Source organism: Microcebus murinus, chromosome 18 (genome assembly GCF_040939455.1).
Source record: "Microcebus murinus isolate Inina chromosome 18, M.murinus_Inina_mat1.0, whole genome shotgun sequence".
Lineage (NCBI taxonomy): Eukaryota > Metazoa > Chordata > Mammalia > Primates > Cheirogaleidae > Microcebus > Microcebus murinus.
Genome location: NC_134121.1, coordinates 42,301,380 through 42,318,896, shown reverse-complemented (window position 1 = coordinate 42,318,896; position 17,517 = coordinate 42,301,380). Strand labels below are relative to the sequence as shown.

At 42.1% G+C, this 17,517-nt stretch overlaps 2 protein-coding genes across 2 annotated transcripts in view; both read right to left on the bottom strand.

The window, feature by feature from the left end:
• Positions 1 to 304, bottom strand: part of RARA (retinoic acid receptor alpha) — a 45,167-nt gene extending 44,863 nt beyond the window's left edge. The window contains exon 1 of the mRNA XM_012765844.2: positions 199 to 304. The gene's annotated coding sequence lies outside the window, so the exon portion shown is untranslated. The remainder of the gene's footprint in view (positions 1 to 198) is intronic.
• Positions 305 to 4,978: 4,674 nt separating this feature from the next.
• Positions 4,979 to 16,566, bottom strand: CDC6 (cell division cycle 6). Its single transcript, XM_012765839.3, has 12 exons — positions 15,938 to 16,566; positions 14,941 to 15,110; positions 13,376 to 13,666; positions 13,050 to 13,249; positions 12,624 to 12,799; positions 11,812 to 11,918; positions 11,212 to 11,351; positions 10,221 to 10,321; positions 8,991 to 9,055; positions 6,784 to 6,986; positions 6,205 to 6,345; positions 4,979 to 5,908 (listed from the first exon to the last, which is right to left on the bottom strand). Exons 2-12 carry the CDS (start codon positions 15,095 to 15,097, stop codon positions 5,819 to 5,821), a joined length of 1,671 nt encoding a protein of 556 aa, XP_012621293.2. The 5' UTR covers positions 15,098 to 15,110; positions 15,938 to 16,566; the 3' UTR covers positions 4,979 to 5,818.
• Between the last annotated feature and the right edge of the window lie 951 nt (positions 16,567 to 17,517).

Sequence of the window (17,517 nt, the reverse complement as noted above, 5' to 3'; positions counted from 1 at the left end):
GGAGGGTGCAGAGGCTCTGAGCTTTCAGACACTCCACTGTTCCCAGGCTCCCACCTCCCAGGACTACAGTGAGCGACCGACGGGAGGAGGGATGGGGAAAGCCAGAACTGGTGAGAGGGGAACGGCAAGATCAGAATCAGAGAGGCCGGGGTGAAAGGCAGCCAAGGAAGAATTGGGAAGGGGTGTGCATGGTCCTACCTGCTCAGGTGTGTGCTGGCAGGAGGCGATGGGGTTCCCAGGAGAACCGGGGAAGCCCTCTCAGCTCGATTCAGGATTCCCCCCTGCTTCTGGGTTAGGCGGCTGCAAGAGGCATAGGTTCCCGTTGGGTCCTAAAGCCCCCTCTCTAAACAGAAGGCTCTCCCCGCCCTCTTCTACCAGCCCTGATTGGGTCAGTGATACAAAGCTGAGGACTGATGGGGGAGAAATAACCTGCTGGAAGAAAGATGGGAGTGAGTCATGAGTTGGGGACAAGAACAGCCCCCCCCCCCCCCCCCCCCCCCCCGTCTCAAATACACAGCATATGTTTGACTTTAGGTCAGGATAGGATGACATAGAACAGGAGGAAATAGACATTTCTTTCTGCCTGACCTGAGCAGATGGATTTGGGTTTTGGTGCTGGAGATGGGGTTAAGATTTCTCTCATCACTCCTGCTGAGCCATTTAGCTACTGAGAATTTTGAGAAATTTTGGGGAGCATTCATTTTGTACGGGTGCTCACTTCTGTCCTCTTCCTCAGACTACAGCAGTCTCCTCATTCCTACCCACTATTCCTAAGTGAGTAGGAGGCCATGGGGTGGGGGAGGATGACCTGATCTGCAGCAAGTAAAAGAGACAGGATGACTTAGATGGCAGTTGGAAATGGGTAGTTTTATATATTTAGCTGGAGGTGTGTGTATCTGTGTGTGGTTATACAGGCAAGAGTAGAAGAAGGTAGGGTTGAGGGAGAAGGGGAAAAACAAAACAAAACAAAAGAGGACTTCAGGCTGCATCCATTACTAGAAATGGCAATTATCAGTGGGAGAACAGGATGCAAAAGATAGAGATCAACTAGCGCCCCTATCAATCTCTCCCTCAATAGGATCCTGAATATTCACTACCAGAAAGAACAAGTTAAAGAGACAATATTTTCCCAGGTACCATTTGGGATAAATATGGGGGCAGAGGGACCTTTTAATGCAATAGATCAACTCAAGGTCACTGACTTAGTTTAGGATAGTCAACCTTCTCAGTAGCTCAAAAGGGAGAATTCAGGTCTGGCAGGCCAGACAGGCAAGGAAAAGGCAGATGAGAAGTCTGCAAAGGTCTGGATTTAGAACATTTTGCAAGGAGAGTTGCACATATCTCCAGCAGCAGAGCAGGGAAAATGTCATGGGGAAAAGGGCCAGAGGAAGTCAGGGACAGCCTTGAGGGAAGGGAGGACAGCAATGCTTCCACCTCCTTCTCTGCCTCGCAGGAAGATCTGGGGAAAGGAGTTAGACAGTAAGGATGGAGGGCCCTAGGGTGGAGTCCATGGGGTGAACTTAGGTCAAGCCATTCACCCTAATGTGCCTCAGTTCTCTCCCAGCTGTTAAACAGGGCTCTTGGTTCTTCCCAGGCAGTTAATGAGTGTTTACAAAACACTTGGAGATCCTCAGATCTCAGCTGGGCCACCACTACAGTTATAAAGCTCAATAAGGGCTGAGTGTTATTTGGGGAGGGGAGGAGTAGGGGAAGAAGGAAATAGACTACTCTATTACAAACTAAGGATAAAACCAAGCTCAGAAAGAAGCACAAGCCTAGCTACCACAGGATATCCTTGTGCCCTGGATGGAGGTCACCCCCACCCCCAACCACTACCAAAGGCTGGCCTCCAGCTAGCTGTAGGCAGAACCCAGACTAGCAGCTGGTCTTCATTAACTCCAGCTTTTTCACCCCCCCACTGTGAACCCACAGCTTCTACAGGCCTAGGCTAGAGGGGGCTGCCCTTGCCTGACCTTGTAGCTGACTAGGGTGGGGGGCATGGCACCAAGGGCCAGGTTACCAGCTGAAAAGAAAGTCAAAGCAAGACTTTTTTTCCCACTGGGAGAAAGAAGAGAGGAAAGAAAGGAGTGTGGGGGTGAGGGTGGAGGTGGGGGAATTTAGGGCAAACAGCAGGCAGTGAAGTCAGCTGGATTGAGGCCCAGAAACCCCCACACCCTGGGGCCAAGTCTTACTCTAGCTTTGCTCTCAGCTCAAGTCTTGGCGAGGCCCCAAAGTAGGGAAGGCCCTGGTTGCCCCTTTCCGCCTCCCTACCCCCACCCTTATTAAATACACATTTTATCTCTCAGCATCTTCATTATCTTAACTGAAGGAGACAAGCAGTGGATGGCGGCAGCAGAGAGCGTCAGGAGAGGAGGGGCAGGCGCGGGGAGCAGGCGCACCCTTGTTATAAAGTGCTGATCTAGCTCTTTCAGGCAGTGTGGGAAACAGAGGAGGGATCAAAGGGAGTGAGGCTGATTCAGAACTCAATTAGAGCTTTTTAAAAAATGAAGCTGGCTCTCTCCGTTCACCAGTATTCAGCCTTTACTCAGGCCCCTTGCACCCAATTACCTTCTACTGCCAGTGCCTTGGTGCTGGGGTTGAAAATCAAGGGGAGGCCAGAAGGCACACCTTCCCCTCTAGGGAATGCACCTGAGAAGAGGGAGACCTGCCCTGTTTATAGCTTAAGAAATGTGTTTTATAGGGCACCTTATCTCTTCAGGAAGAACCCTGGATCACAACTTTTCCCAAAAGTTAAAAAGTGGGACATCAAAGGTGAGTTTCTCACTAAACCTTTGCCAATTAGAGGCACAGCTTCTGGCCAATCTAGGGACACTGCATAACATCCACACAGCCATCCGTCTAAACCAGCCTGTAGATATGACTCTCTCCCCCATAGCCAAAGCTTCCCAACAGGAACATGGAAGTTGCCTCAAGCAACATACCACTACATCAGAGGGAGTGATTGGAAGGCATCTGTGAGGCTAATAAATGCTCACAACTGTGCCAAGACACATTTTGTAAGATGGAGTACCCTTCTTTTGCAGGGGCCTGCTCCACCTCAGTGCAAAAGCACCAACAATATTTACCTTCAGCTTAGAATTGTCCTCAAGATGGAGGGAAAGACAGCATCTTATGTGGTTCATTGACCCGTTCATTCATTCAACAATTACTGAATAGCCACCAGGTACTAGGTACTATACTACTATCCCTAGACAGATACAAATGTAAATAAAATGTCAATCTTGGGTCTTTCTTGTTCTCCCTTAGTTCAAGGTAACACCTCTCAACAGATATTTTAAAAAATGTAACTTAAGTCATATCTTATTCCCACTTCCCAGTTCTTATTGGTGTATCTTGAAAAGGCACTTAATAAAGGTAGAAAGCAATTGGGAAGGAGAGAGAATAGGGCTCTGCCAACTTTTTTGATCTCTGGATAGCTTGGACCTCACACGTCTTGCAGTTAGCTAGCCACAGGCAAGTTTTCATTGAGCCAGAAATGTCAGTGGTAGCTGGGGGTTGAAACGCACTCCAGCTTTACTGTGTCTATGTTCTTTCCATGGCAATACCCAACACTCTGTGGAAGCTTAATCTCCTTGGGAGGAGGGAATAAACCAAAGTATAGACACACACCCCACCACCTTCAAAAGGAAGAATGTAGGTCAGCATCTTTGCCACTACTCTATGTGAAGCAGCCTATGATCTTGGCAAAAACTAGTAACCACACAAGTCCATCCCATCCCACTAAAACTCCCACCACCTTCCCGTAGCTCTTAGCGTCAGTGAGAAAGTCAGCAAGGAAAGGGCTTTCTTCCTGCTTTCTTCCCCAGCTGTCTAAATTACACTTAAGACTTTACTGACAAACATATATCAGCTTTTGCTCCCACAAGGGCAGCGGAAGCCAAGCAGGGACTTTAAGTCTGCTTCACGCATCAATGACAGAACCAACCCTGTTCCAATTGCTAAAGTCTTAAGAGCAGCAATGACCTAGAAATTGACAATGGGGGGAGAACTGAAGGAAAGGAAACTAACACACCAGTACACAGAAAACCTTATTTCCAAATACTAGGGGAAAGGGAGAGAAAGGAGGTAGAAGGGAAAGAAATTTGGCCCCTTTGAATCCACAAATGTGATCTTGGCTGGAAGCCAGGGAGGATACATAGCAGCCCCACTGCGAGTCAAGCTATGTTCCTGACTCAAGCCCTACAGTTAAGAGGAAGGCGCCAAGCCTCAAACACAACGAGGTGGGGAGGCTGCTCCTTTTTGGGCAGGATCCTACTGTGGACACAGAACAGACAGCAGCTGCCCACAGTGTGGAAACAAACTGTAAAGCAGTCACGTCTCTTAAGGCTGCAGCATCCAATAAAATGTAATTTAAATCAAGCTTCGCATCTGTTCTCAATCCCATTCAGTCTCTGCTTTCCATCAGCCTTCGGACAATCTTTGCAATTATGCTTGTTAACCCTTATAGTCCCAGACACTTTCCAATCTTCTAAGTATAGAACTGTGTTCCCCACTTGCAAATTACCCTCAGAGGGAATGAATGCTCTAATAAATGAGTATGAGAGAATGACATTCAGACTCATGTCTATAGACTGCTACACACACCAGTGGGTAGTGTTCATTTCAGAGGGCTCTCTCTGCTTTCCTTTCTATCCCATACCACCTGCTGTAGCTCAGATCATATTGCAAGGATACAGTGGGCAGGATGAATGAAACAGTGGCCAACAGATCATTTGTACACATATCAAGTTCTCAAACTCAAGGCCATGTCAGAAAGGCAAGAGGCAGCAGCAGAAGAGCTCAGGGAGAAGCTCATTCGGCCACTGCCTCTTAGACCATTCACATCACACATGGTTTGCATTTCAAGCCTTTGCTTGAATTATAAAAGTATAGCAATTTCCCAAACAAATCAAACTTAAGAACTCTCCCCCACCCACCTTCCCTCAAAATTACCCCAGCTCCAACCCTGCATTATCAAAGCAATGTTATAATAGTGCCCTCTGGTGTCTCTGTCACAAATTGCCATTTAATGCCATTGGAAACCAAACACAGAAAAGAGTCATCTTGAATAACCATATGTACTAATTTAATAAGACTGGAAAAATATGTTTAGATGAAAATCCAACCCTAAACTATGGTATCTTGAAACAAGTGGCTGCATCTAAGGGCAGCTAAGACTGTGGGGCAGTCTGGGAATTTTGCCTTCTGGAAGCTTGAGCTCTCTTGAGATGTGATCGCTTAAAGAGACAAAGAATGCAACTTGAAAATAAATATATTCACAATCTGTGGAGTTACATTCTTCTTACCACGCCCACAATCTTGGGAGTGCTCAAGAAACTCAATGACTCTTTAAAATGTCACAGTGCAGTAATATCTGCAACATGAACACATTATATTCCAATAAAAGAAAATTCTTGGACCAAATTGTCCTCCAAATCTCCATGTGGACTTGCTTATTTTTCTGGATCATTTTTTTCATTCTTCTTACCTTAACCTAAAAGTTCTTACTAAGAGGTAGATATATACACATCCCACAACACAAATCTGTACACTTGTAAGCACACTGGTTAGAGACACATAAGTGGTAGAAGTAATGAATGCAATTAAAAAGGGTCTACTTGTTCACTTTTATGGGTACAAATAAGACCCAAAGATATTCTGTGCCAATATTAATGAATCTATAGATTAAAATTCATTGGTTTTAAGTAAAAAAGGTCATATTTGTTTTCAGACCTGAATATATAAAGTACTAAAATGAAGACTCTGTAGCTCTCTAAATGCCAGCTGAATACTTTCAGGTAGGGTATAAGAGAAGCATTTAAGGCAATCCAGTAGCTAAGATATTTCCAATTAAAGCTTTGTCTTTCAGAGCATGTTCTATTTCCTTCTCTTCAATCTTCAAAGACACCTGGAAAGAAGAGAAAGGGATTTTTCATGGTGGAAAACTCACAGAAGCAAAGTTATCATTATATAACTTTTACCATATTAAACTTCTCTCACAAGAGGCAAGCAAGTGAAACACTGCTTTTTTCAATGACCTAGAAAAAATATTCATATCACACTCCTATCCTCCAACACACCTTAAATCTTATCTAACAAAAACTGTTTAATTGTGGTCATTTTTCAATCTTTACTTTAGCAAAGGATAAGCTCTCCAACACAGGACAATTAAAAACATTATCACAAAGAAGCAGTTAGTCTTACCTTTGTTAAGCGGGTTTCCTTGTTTTTCTTTAATCCTAAAATGCCCCTAGCCTCCAAGAGACCTGAAAGTGACAAACACTCTGACTGGTCCACAGCTGCCACCTGCTGTTTGCGACAGACTTTACTATAGGTTTCGTATAACTGGGAGAGAAAAAAAAGAACAAATGTTGCTTAAATGTCACATCTCTTGTAATATTATAATTTTTACAAAAGGGTTTGCAAAAAAGTTATCCAAATACCCTATTTCTTTCTTTTTTCAGTAAAATCTTCGAATAGGCAATCTGTAGATATTCCCAAAAACCTATACTGTAATATAGCAAAGGGGCTTTGTATATTTCATAGAGAGATGCAAAAATGAAGGGGAGGATGGGGAGAAGATTAATGGTAAACTCTCAACCACAACCCAAGGGAAATAAAGTCAGCTGCCTTTTATATACTATCAGTATTTATTCTTACTGTTAAAAAATCCATTTTTAATTCACATCAGCTGGAGCATGATAGGCCTTTTGGAAAATAACTGCTGTGCAAAGCAGATTCTCATCTCTACCTCAGCTCCATCTGCTGAGATCCCCAACTTACCTTCCCGAGAGTGACCTCTTTGATTTTCAACTGTCTGGTCAAGAGCAGCAAAGAGCAGACCAAGATCTTCTGCTGAAGAGGGAAGGAATCTTGTGCTCCTTCTTGGCTCAAGGTCATCCTGTTACTATCAACTTCTGAAATGACTTGGGATATGTGAATAAGACCAACCTGCTTGGGAATCAGAGACTCAGACGGTGATTTACCTATAAAGTAAACAAGTCAAACTTAATTAGAATTTTAAAATATTGTGTGTATGTATATGTATGTTTGTGTATGTGTATGAATGTGAGATAGATGACACTAACTTTTAACTATAGGAAATTCAAGGTGGTAAAGCAGAGATTTCAATTCTCTAACCAGCCAAAGGATGAGAGAAAATGCTATCCTCAGAAAGATGCCAAAATAATGTGAAATGACTTGGAAGGTAGAGTTATCCTTTCTCTGGACAGAATAGTGAGCTATTTTGTCTCGTGGAATGTAATTTAATGTCAGAGAGACAAAATCCACCTCATAAAAGAATAAAGAACAGAGAACCACTGTATTCTGCCTTGAAAGTTCCTAATATTTCAGAGGTAAAGAAGAACAGAAACTTGAAGCAAAGATGATGACTGCACCTGGTAATTAAGGAAGAAAAAAAAAGTTGGAAAACGTACCTAATATTTTGAATCAAATGAGTGGCTAAATGTGGACAGTAAAGTGAATCCCACATCAGTCCTCCCCAAATGACCTTTGAGGTTTGGTTCACTTGCCCAAGCTGATCTGCGGTAGAGCAACACTTGAGAAAAAGTCACTGGATATCCTAGCAGATAACAGCATCTCAAAAGCCAGAGGTTGGGAAACTGCCAAGAAGCTGCATAGGACTATGGCCTCATTGTTTGGAGATGCATGAATTGCAAGACAGATGAGAGATTTGCTCTGTAACAACCTTTGCCTGAAGTTACTTCCTGAGACCACTTACAGTTGCACCACCACAATTTTCTTCTATTTCATTACCACAAAGGGATGGTGCAGAGGGCTTATGGAGAAACCAGAGCTCACAGATCAAGTAAGAGTATCTTAAAGTTGAAAGGAATTTAGAGGTCTATTCTTACTCCCTACCCAATGGCTGAATCCCCTCTAAAACAATCCCTACATGAGGTCATCTATCCAGCTTTTGTTTGAATATCTTCAATACTGAGGAACTATGTTTCAAGATAGCCCAGTTAGTTCTATCTATTAGAAAGTTTCTTCTTATGTTTAGTTGAAGTCAGTTCCCCTATAGTTTTCTGAACCCATTAAAAGCCAATCCTACACATTCCCAAAGTCAAAAAATAGGAATTAGGTTAGCCTTATAATTTATGCCAGGAACTTACAACCTCTTTTAGCTATGTGTGTGCCAGTGGTGATCACAGAGGCCACTCACAAGCCTAAACATTATTGGTAAGGGAAAAGGAGGGGGAAAAAGGGAATAATCTGAAAAACTGAAGAGGAAGAAGAAATCAATATTCAAGTCTATGCATTGGCATATATATTGCTTACTATCAGCCTAAGCACTAATTTTGGCTACTTCTGAAATATTTTTAACTAGTTTCTTTTAATAAGTTGATGAAAAAAAGAAAGCATTTCATGTAGAACTATAGCACTAGAAACTATTTTAATAACTCCTAACCAGTGTAGGAGTAAAGGAAAAAACAATCAAATCAGACTGTCCTGTTTCTAAAGATTAACACTGGATATTACTAACAAAATGGCCCTTTTTGTCATTTGTAACAGCCTACAGTTTACTGTAGCAAGGTGATCTTTGTACCTCTACCCTCACAGACTTGTTTAAAAGCTTTGCTATCCCAAACTGAACTCAAAATTCTTTCACCTGACTCTCTCTTATTTATCACCTATATCAAGACCTAAAGTACACTCAACATAAGCACCCAGAGAGAAGCTGGTCTAAATTTATTGTCTACAGCTTTCATTCCTAGAGCTTGGGAAGAAAACTTACTCCATTTCAGCCATTTATATAATACACTGGGAACTCATTTCCAGTAATGCATAGAGTTTGGTACTGAAAGGCAAAAACTGAAATAAAGTAGTTGAAATTGTCTAAAAACACAGACACACATAAAAATCAGTGAGTGTGGATTTAACTATGTTCATTTGATCTTTCTACCTCTTTCCTCAGAAAAGTTAAGCTTCCAATTAAAAAGGAAGACAGAAGGAGATAAACTACTTACATTCAGACAGTGGTTTGAGGATAGTCTGGCTTTTGACATCCGACTCTACAATTTCAATAGCTCTCCTATAAAAAAATTTCTAAAGTTAATTTAGTCTAAGCCAAACCAAACACCACACCAAACCACTGAGCTCAAAAGCAGGCACACTAATGAGAAACAATATGTTTTATAATTTTAAAGCCCCAAACAAAACTGGGTTACGTCTCAGCTAAAGGGGACTTAATTATCTTGAAATAATTCATGGACCAGAGATTTGAGAAACTTCAACACTAAATGGTTTCCTCTTATAGATGCCAAGTAGGTCGTCATATATTGAGCCAATGATAACATCTGAGGCGAAGAGAAAATGTCATGGGTAGGAGAGAGGATATGTAGTGTGGGTGACTGACTAAAGACAGCCAGCACCACCCATACACACCAAACCTAAAAGGAGTGTCCTTAGTTATATATACATAGGATATGTGTAGGCTAAACCATGCCAGCCTACATAACTATTGCTCATAGCTGCAGTCTTTACCCAAGTAGTTTGCTGACTAGGGGAAACTTTCAAATTCAGGATCATGCAATCTAGCAATAGGAAGAGCTTACTCTCCCACTGCTCTCTCCAAAGTATTTTGCCCACAGGAAGCCATAAGCCAGACCTGGATCTTCTGCATGGCAATAGAGGGAGGTTGGACCAGCAGGCCAGCACAGCAAGTATCATTTTAATGGACCCAGTGTCCCTACTGAGAAGGAAGAAATTTCATCAGTCAGTGCAGAGGCTTTCCCCAGCAGGAGGGGCAGGGGGATGGGAAGAAAGAAAGAGGTCTGGAGTACAACTGTGGGGGATCACCAACTAGAGGGAAGAAGGGGTGTTCACAAAAGGAAAGGAAGAGAAAAAAGTCTAAAGGCAAAGATGGTTCAGGTCCATAAATAAACCTGCTTGAAACCAGCTAATGGAAAAGTAAACTGGAGTCTTTTTTAATACAAATGTAATTAACCAATCTATAATCACCACAGGGAGTGCCAGCAACATCTCATTTGTTTCTCCCTCTGTAGGTAATGGACTGATAATGTTTTAGACATTAACACGGTGGAAACCCACAGCTTCCCACTGAGAAACAAGTCCTCCTTTCTGAGCATAAAAAAGTAGCAGAACGGAGCCTCTTAAGCCACATTCACTTGAGTTACATGAGACAATTAACAGCATTTCTTTTTTAAATAAAAGCAGCCAACAGTACCATAACTCACCTGCAAACATCTAGTGCTTTTCGAACATCTCCTGAAACAGCAGAGACTTTGCGGGCACAGAACTGAATTGCAGCATTATCCAGAACCTGATCTCTAGACACCTTTGGACAAGACACAGAAGATGACAGTTTGAATTAGAAGATTCTCCCTCTGTAATTTAGGTCTTAGGGATAAATATTTTCACATTTAAGTCTAAACTTGATTGGCGACTATTTAGGGTCTAAGAGATGTTTTTTTCTGCTCATAAATAAATGGAGATGTTTGAGTTTTCACACATTTAATCATTTTGTAGGAATGTGGTAGAGGTTCATGAATGGAAAAAAGCAATGGGTACTAAAAAAGCAATGGGAGCAAAAAAAAAAAAATCTATTTAGTCACTTTCAAAAGAGAAAGGTTTTTTTAGGTCCTACATTTTAAAGGCCATTAAGGAAGCATTTGAGTGACTCCTCTAACTCCTACTTTTATTTCAGCACTGAAGCATCCAATAAATGAATGGAACTGGACCAGGCGTGGCGGCTCATGCCTGTAATCCTACCACTCCTCGAGGCCCAGGCGGGCAGATAACTCAAGGTCAGGAGTTCGAAACCAGTCTGAGCAAGAGCAAGACCCCGTCTCTACTAAAAATAGAAAGAAATTAATTGGCCAACTAAAAATATACAGAAAAATTGGCCGGGCATGGTGGCACATGCCTGTAATCCCAGCTACTCGGGAGGCTGAGGCAGTAGTATTGCTTCAGCCCAGGAGTCTGAGGTTGCTGTGAGCTAGGCTGATGCCACGGCACTCTAGCCAGGGCAACAGAGAGAGACTCTGTCTCAAAAAAAAAAAAAAAAAAAAAAAGAATGGAGCCATGTGTGTAAATTCACATAAAAATATTCTCACTATGGTCCATAGGAACTCCTTGCTCCATTAGTAAAGCAATCAAAGAACTATCGTTAGGTTTCCCCAACACAGGCGATCCAAGGAACATATGGGCAGAATGGCTGGTACCCACCTGATTAAGTCGGTCTTGCAAGATAGTAGCTATCTGAACTCTGGTATAAGGTGGAAAGTTCAACAGCTGTGGCTTACATTTTCCTCTAGCTTGAAGCCTAGGCAGAATTCTGTCTGTGAGATCCAGGGTATTAGCAATACCTGAGGAGGAGATTAATAACATTAATCACAATTGCTCAAACCACCCCAAAAGGAAATCTAAACCCTCTGAAAGATAAATAAAATTTCCAGTTATAATCCATCATTTCAACTATTGCTTCCCACTTGCCCCCTACCCTACCCCAATAGATATTAGGTAAGATGTACATAGTCATTATAGAATGTTCGTTTCAAGTTAGGCTTAGAATTGTTCACTGATATGCAGGACCAGATACTCCAAAAATCTATTACTTGTGAAATGCAAGAATATATCATTCTATTGAGACTTAACAAAATTGATTTTCCTTAAATTAAAATTACTACTTTATAGTAATTTTCTTATTTGGACAAGACAGAAAGCTGGTTTAAGATAAAATGATAGGTGATAAATAAGTTGAAAGAGTTAAAAAAAAAAAAAACAACCTTTAGAACCATCATGTAACAATAGTGATTGAGTACTAACCAATCAGCACCAATCGGGAATTGCCTAGCCATGGCCATTCAAACAGTGTGTACAATACATCCTGCCCTTTGCTATCCAGTTGATCCATCTCATCCAACACCAACACACTGCATACAAAGAGAAACAATTAGTATCCACATTCACCTTCTTAACCCTCCAGTCTGTTTTTTTTTTTTTTTTAGAGAGTCTCACTCTGTTGCTCTGGCTAGAGTGCCGTGGCATCAGCCTAGCTCACAGTAACCTCAAACTCCTGGGCTCAGGCAATCCTCCTGTCTCAGCCTCCCAAGTAGCTGGGACTACAGGCATGTGCCACCATGCCTGGCTAATTTTTTCTATATATTTTTAGTTGGCCAATTACTTTCTTTCTATTTTTTTAGTAGAGATGGGGTCTCGTTCTTGCTCAGGCTGGTTTCAAACTCCTGATTTTGAGCAATCCGCCCACCTCAGCCTCCCAGAGTGCTAGGATTAGAGGCGTGAGTCATCGGGCCCGGCAAACCCTCCAGTCTGATCTGGGCTGACTTTAGGTCAAATTTCTAAAGCTGAGACTAATTTGATGATCATAATTTACCCTATCTCTAGTCTCTTGTTACAAGGATACCTCCCATCATGAACAAGTAACATTCAGATATTTTCAAGCAATTAGTTTAAAAACACTTTTTCCAATTTAAAATTACAGGGTATATTTTTCATTTCTTCTTTTCCTTTAAGTATATGTAACTATCCCTCATAGAGCAAATACAGGGAATGTTTTTTTTGTGGGCAACAACCCTTGCAGATTTTCACAGAGCAACACGCAGCAGAGCAATACTTACATCATGGGGCCCTTCTCTGCAGTCATATATTTTTCCAATTTTCTCATCATGTCCTTCCCAGCTGGCCTGGATACTTCTTCCTGACAAATCTCCCGAGCAATAGCTGGGAAGACAGCCTGGGCACTCCTCAAGGACATGCAATTCAGCATGATAGTTTTAAAGTCTTTCAGTTCATTCTAGAAAAAATGCAAACATGGGAGTTATTTTGGCCTCTGATAAAGATTTGATGGAACCTGAAATGTCTTTGAGGAGTTAACAGTGTATAAGAGAGGAGGAAACTCTACTTTCATTTGGAAAGATTTAGACAATGAAACTACAAATGTCTTATTTTGAGAAAACCTTCAATCTCCTAAACTACTTTTCCTTAATCCTTAAAAACCAAGTGTCATTTTAGCAAGAATATCATAGTTCAGACTGTCAATGTACCTTAAGGTCTTGCAGAATTCGGCCTAAGCAGGCAGTTTTTCCAGTTCCAGGAGCACCAGAAAGGTAAAGACTTCCAGCTTTTTTCCCACAGATGTGTTCCCTCAGGAAATTCCTGATGACATCCATCTCCTTTTCCCTGGCAGGCAGCCGATCCGGGACAGCTGTATTCAGAACCAGCTTTGCTTGCTGGTAGCAAGTACCTGTGCCAGACATAAAAGGTCAATTAGACACAACAGAAGGTGACTGAGAAGACCCACTGGGTTTCATTCGTAGTTATCAGCCTTGTTTACAATGGCTGCACTAATAGTTGCCACATAAGAACAAACCTTCTTGCTTGAACAGTCTCATACATGCAGATTCTTTCTCCAACAGACATCTCTGCTTAGAATTTGTTGTGCTCTCTTGACTTTTTTGAACTGAGGAAAGTATTTTGTTTTGGTGAACTTTGGCTTGTTCTTTTTTGCTAGGAGATTTAACTGTTAGCTGATTGTCAAATACCAATCTGCGTCCCTTTCCCTTAGATGTTGTGTGAGAGCGAGGGGGACCATTCTCTTTCTTGCCTTGCTTTGGTGGAGAACAGAGAGGTAAATGAGGAGTGTTGCATAGGTTGTCATCACCTGAAACATTAAAATCAAAACGTGGTCATTGATAGCAGTGGATAGTAAATGGACTTGTAAAGACCTCTACCTCCCCTATTAAAGAGGTGAATTTCAACCTCAGTCAAAACCACCAAAATAAAATGCTCTCTCAACTAGAAGCAAATATTGGCCACCAGAGGGCACCACTGATCTTACTACAATATTTCTCTTTTATCCTAGATTTTGCCTTCAGTGGTTTCAGTTGCCCCACGTCTGAAAATATTAAATGTAAAATTCCAGAAATAAACAATGCATTAAGTTTTAAATTGTGAGCTGTTGAATAGCATGATTAAATCTTGCACCATCCTTCCTGGGACACGAATCATCCCTCTGTCTAGCATATCCACACTGTATACATTACCTGCCCATCAGTCACTTGGTATGGTAGCTGACTTGGTTAACAGATCAAAAAACAGTGTGTGTGTCTGTGTGTGTGTGTATAAATATATATATACGGTTCAGTTCTATCTAAGATTTCAGACATCCGCTGAGGGTCGTGTGTGTGTGTGTGTGTGTGTGTGTGTGTGTGTGTGTGTGTATAAATATATATATACGGTTCAGTTCTATCTAAGATTTCAGACATCCGCTGAGGGTCTTGGAATGTATCCCCCATGGATAAGAGGGTAATTTGTTAGAAACCAAATGGGTTTTAGTGGGATGAAATTCTAAGATTGTTCTAAAACAAGATATCCCAATCTTGACACCATTGACATCTTGAATCAAGTTGTCAGAAGGCTGTCCTGTGCATTGTAAGATGTTAGCAGCATCCCCGGCCTTTACCCACTATGCCACTCCCTCAGCTATGACAACCAAAAATGTCTCCAGATATGGCCAAATAACCCTGCATTAGAAACAAATGCTCTAAAACAGGCAAGGACTATGAACTATTGTTCTAAAACAAGAAAAGGACTGAAAATATCAAGAATGTCACCTATTTTTTTCTTTTAATTTCACAAATATTGAGGCAAGTTTCATAATACCATGTAACTGCAAGGTCATTTAAAACACTGACAGAACTAAGTTCAGTATTAAGGAATTGAAGATCAGACCTATTAAGTAGTTCACAAAGTAATCTTAGTAAGTGGCTTAACCCTGGAGTTCAGTAAGCACTTATCAACCATTCTGAATATAACTAAAACGAATAGAGTATTCTCAAATCAACTTAGAAAGCTCCTTCAAAGGACAGGTATCTTATCGAGAAAAGAAAGGTTGACAGCTACTATTGAAAAAGTTGTATGTAATGGATAGCTTACCAAGACGTTTTCTGGGGCTGAGAGGCAGAATTTTTACACAGGGAGAACAGGGTATAGTCTGGACATTTGTTGGTCCTAGTTTGATGTCCAATGGCCAAGACAATTTCTTTTTTGGAAAATTGATTATAGCCTGTGCCTGGGATCGGGTTTGAGGCATGATGGCAACACAGCTGGATACAAAAAGAACAGGACAGCCAGTCAATATGTAAAAGTGAAGGAAAAACAACATGGAATTTATTTATACTGATGATCAACACTTATTTTATAAGTAAATATAACAATATTTTAGCATTCAGTTCTGCCTCACACCCAAATCTATGCAATAATGGCTAACATTTGTTTTCTACCTACTATGTGTAAGATGCTGCAATAAGCATTTTATATATTAACTCATTTAAGCTGCACAACTACCTGAGAGGTAGGTACTATTATTATCTTTGTTTTATGGAAGAGATGCACAGAGGCGCAAAGTCACAGGAAAGCAGGGATATAACCCCAGGCATTCTAGTGCCAGAACCCAAGTTCTTAACCACTTGAACGATGCAATAAGAAATTATCTGAATTGACTTTTATGGTACTAATTCCCCCACTCTAGGCTTGCGGGGTACCATTATCACCAGCTTAGCCCAGCGACCGCCACATTTACAGTCTCACTCAAGCCCTCACTGTGAAGTTCACTCTTCCCTCAGTTCTTTCCTCTGACCCTGCACTCAGTCTCCACTCTACACAGCTTTCAAACCCACCCTAGGGCATTCCTTCCTACAGCTTTCATCTCCTTCACACCACACACAACTGTAGGAACTACTCTGAGGGTGCACAGGCCCCTCCCTGACCCCGACCTCAGACCTCCAGCGATATCAGCTCTCTTCCGCTCCCTTGTCCTCAGGCCTAGCGGAATCCGCAGCCCTCGTTCCAGCCCTCGCCCAACTCCATTGCCTCCTAGACGCCAGGCCTCCCAGAGCAATCCTCTCCTTTTGACCTCACAGGGCTGCCTCACCTCAGTGCAGTCTCCTTCTAACGTTTCACACACGGCCTCAGGGACTCTCCGCAAGATCCTGAGTAAACCACACACCAGCCGCGCTCGCGCCAAATCTGCTCAACTACAGCGTTCCCACCTCCCGCCAAAGCCCGGCCTCGCTTCTGACTGGCTGTTGCTATAGCGCCCTGCGTCTTGGCACCGCCCCTTCTTTCGCGTCCAATCCTGCTAGAAGGCCCACAGCCAATGAGAGCGCCCCAGGTCTCAGAGCCAACGTGAAGCTACGCCCATTGAGCTGGAAGGTCTACATCCGGGGCCTCCGCGGAAAGACACGCGCAATTTAGACAGGGCGACTCTGGGTAAGGCGGACAGACGCCGCCGCAATGCCCGACGGGAGGTGTAGTCTTTACCCGACTCGACTGTATTTCCGCACACTTATTTCGACTGGCGGTGTCTTATGATGTGGTTCCCCTTTCTCACCGCCAAACGTTCCATTTTCATTATCCTGATGGGCTAGATTTTCAGAGAGCTACTACATAATGCCTACCGTTTTGGGGGGGCGGTTCTGTGCGCCAGGTATGATATTATGCGCTTTACTTAAACTCTCTAATGCTTAACCCTCCAAGGCACAAAGCAAATACCGGGTATGTGCAAAGGGTTAGAGGTCACAGCATCTTGGTGGCAGTGAAGAGCCTAGGACCCAGGTCTCCTGACACTTGAACCAGTGTTTTTTTTTTCCATAAAGTTCTACACACCTATGTAAAGAAAACAAACTACATTGTATCTCTTAATTTGTGCTTCAAAGGCGAGAAATAGGACTAAACCCTTTTTTATGTTGTTCAAGATAAGATTATTATATTCTGTGTACCTTCTTACCATTAATCCACACATTGTAGGGAATGAAGAGAATTATGGCCCCTTAATTTTAAAACCTTTTATGGCTAAACACTAGGGTTTCAGGGCCAGGGAAGACAGCTGTAGAAGAGGCAAGCTGAGCTTTTAATGAAAAATATAAATTAAAGCAGTAATTTGCAGGCCATCTTCCAAAGCTAATAACCCATTTAAGCCTCAGGTTCCTTTAAAGGCCAGAATACAATTCTAGGTGATGGTAAACATTTATCTTTTATCCTTCAATATCAAATAAAATAGAGCCATAAAGCTGAGAAATAGAAAAGCAACTATTACAATCATCAGTTGATTGTACTTAGTTCATGTAGGAGCTAAGACCCAATATTGAGTTGCTTAAGTGTATGCCAGGGATTGAGCTCTCTATGTCACCTATTAATCTTCACAAGCACCCCACGAAGTTGGTATTTCCATTTTACAAATGAGGAAACTGAAGTAGAGGTGGTTGAATAAACCTGCCCAAGGTCACACAACTAGTATAAGGGGAAGAGCTGAAATTTGAACTCCAAAGTCTGACAGAAAATCAGACTCTTAAACACTTAATCACAGGGAGATGATTAGACAGATGTAAGTTCTAAACAGGAAGAGATGGTGGAGTACATTTTGGGAAGGCTTTCTTAGCAGCTGAAAACTGCAGAAGTGAACAGGCTATGAATGGGAAAAGAGCACAAAATGAAGGCTTTTAGACTAGACGG

What these genes read in the sequence shown, in the direction of transcription:
- CDC6 (XM_012765839.3), bottom strand. Translation starts at nt 15,097, where the DNA reads ATGCCTCAAACCCGATCCCAGGCACAGGCTATAATCAATTTTCCAAAA. An exon ending in GAATTCTGCAAGACCTTAAG is followed by an intron (nt 12,800 to 13,049) that starts GTACATTGACAG and finishes CATTTTTTCTAG; the next exon opens with AATGAACTGAAAGACTTTAA. An exon ending in GCAGAGAAGGGCCCCATGAT is followed by an intron (nt 11,919 to 12,623) that starts GTAAGTATTGCT and finishes CTTTGTATGCAG; the next exon opens with TGTGTTGGTGTTGGATGAGA.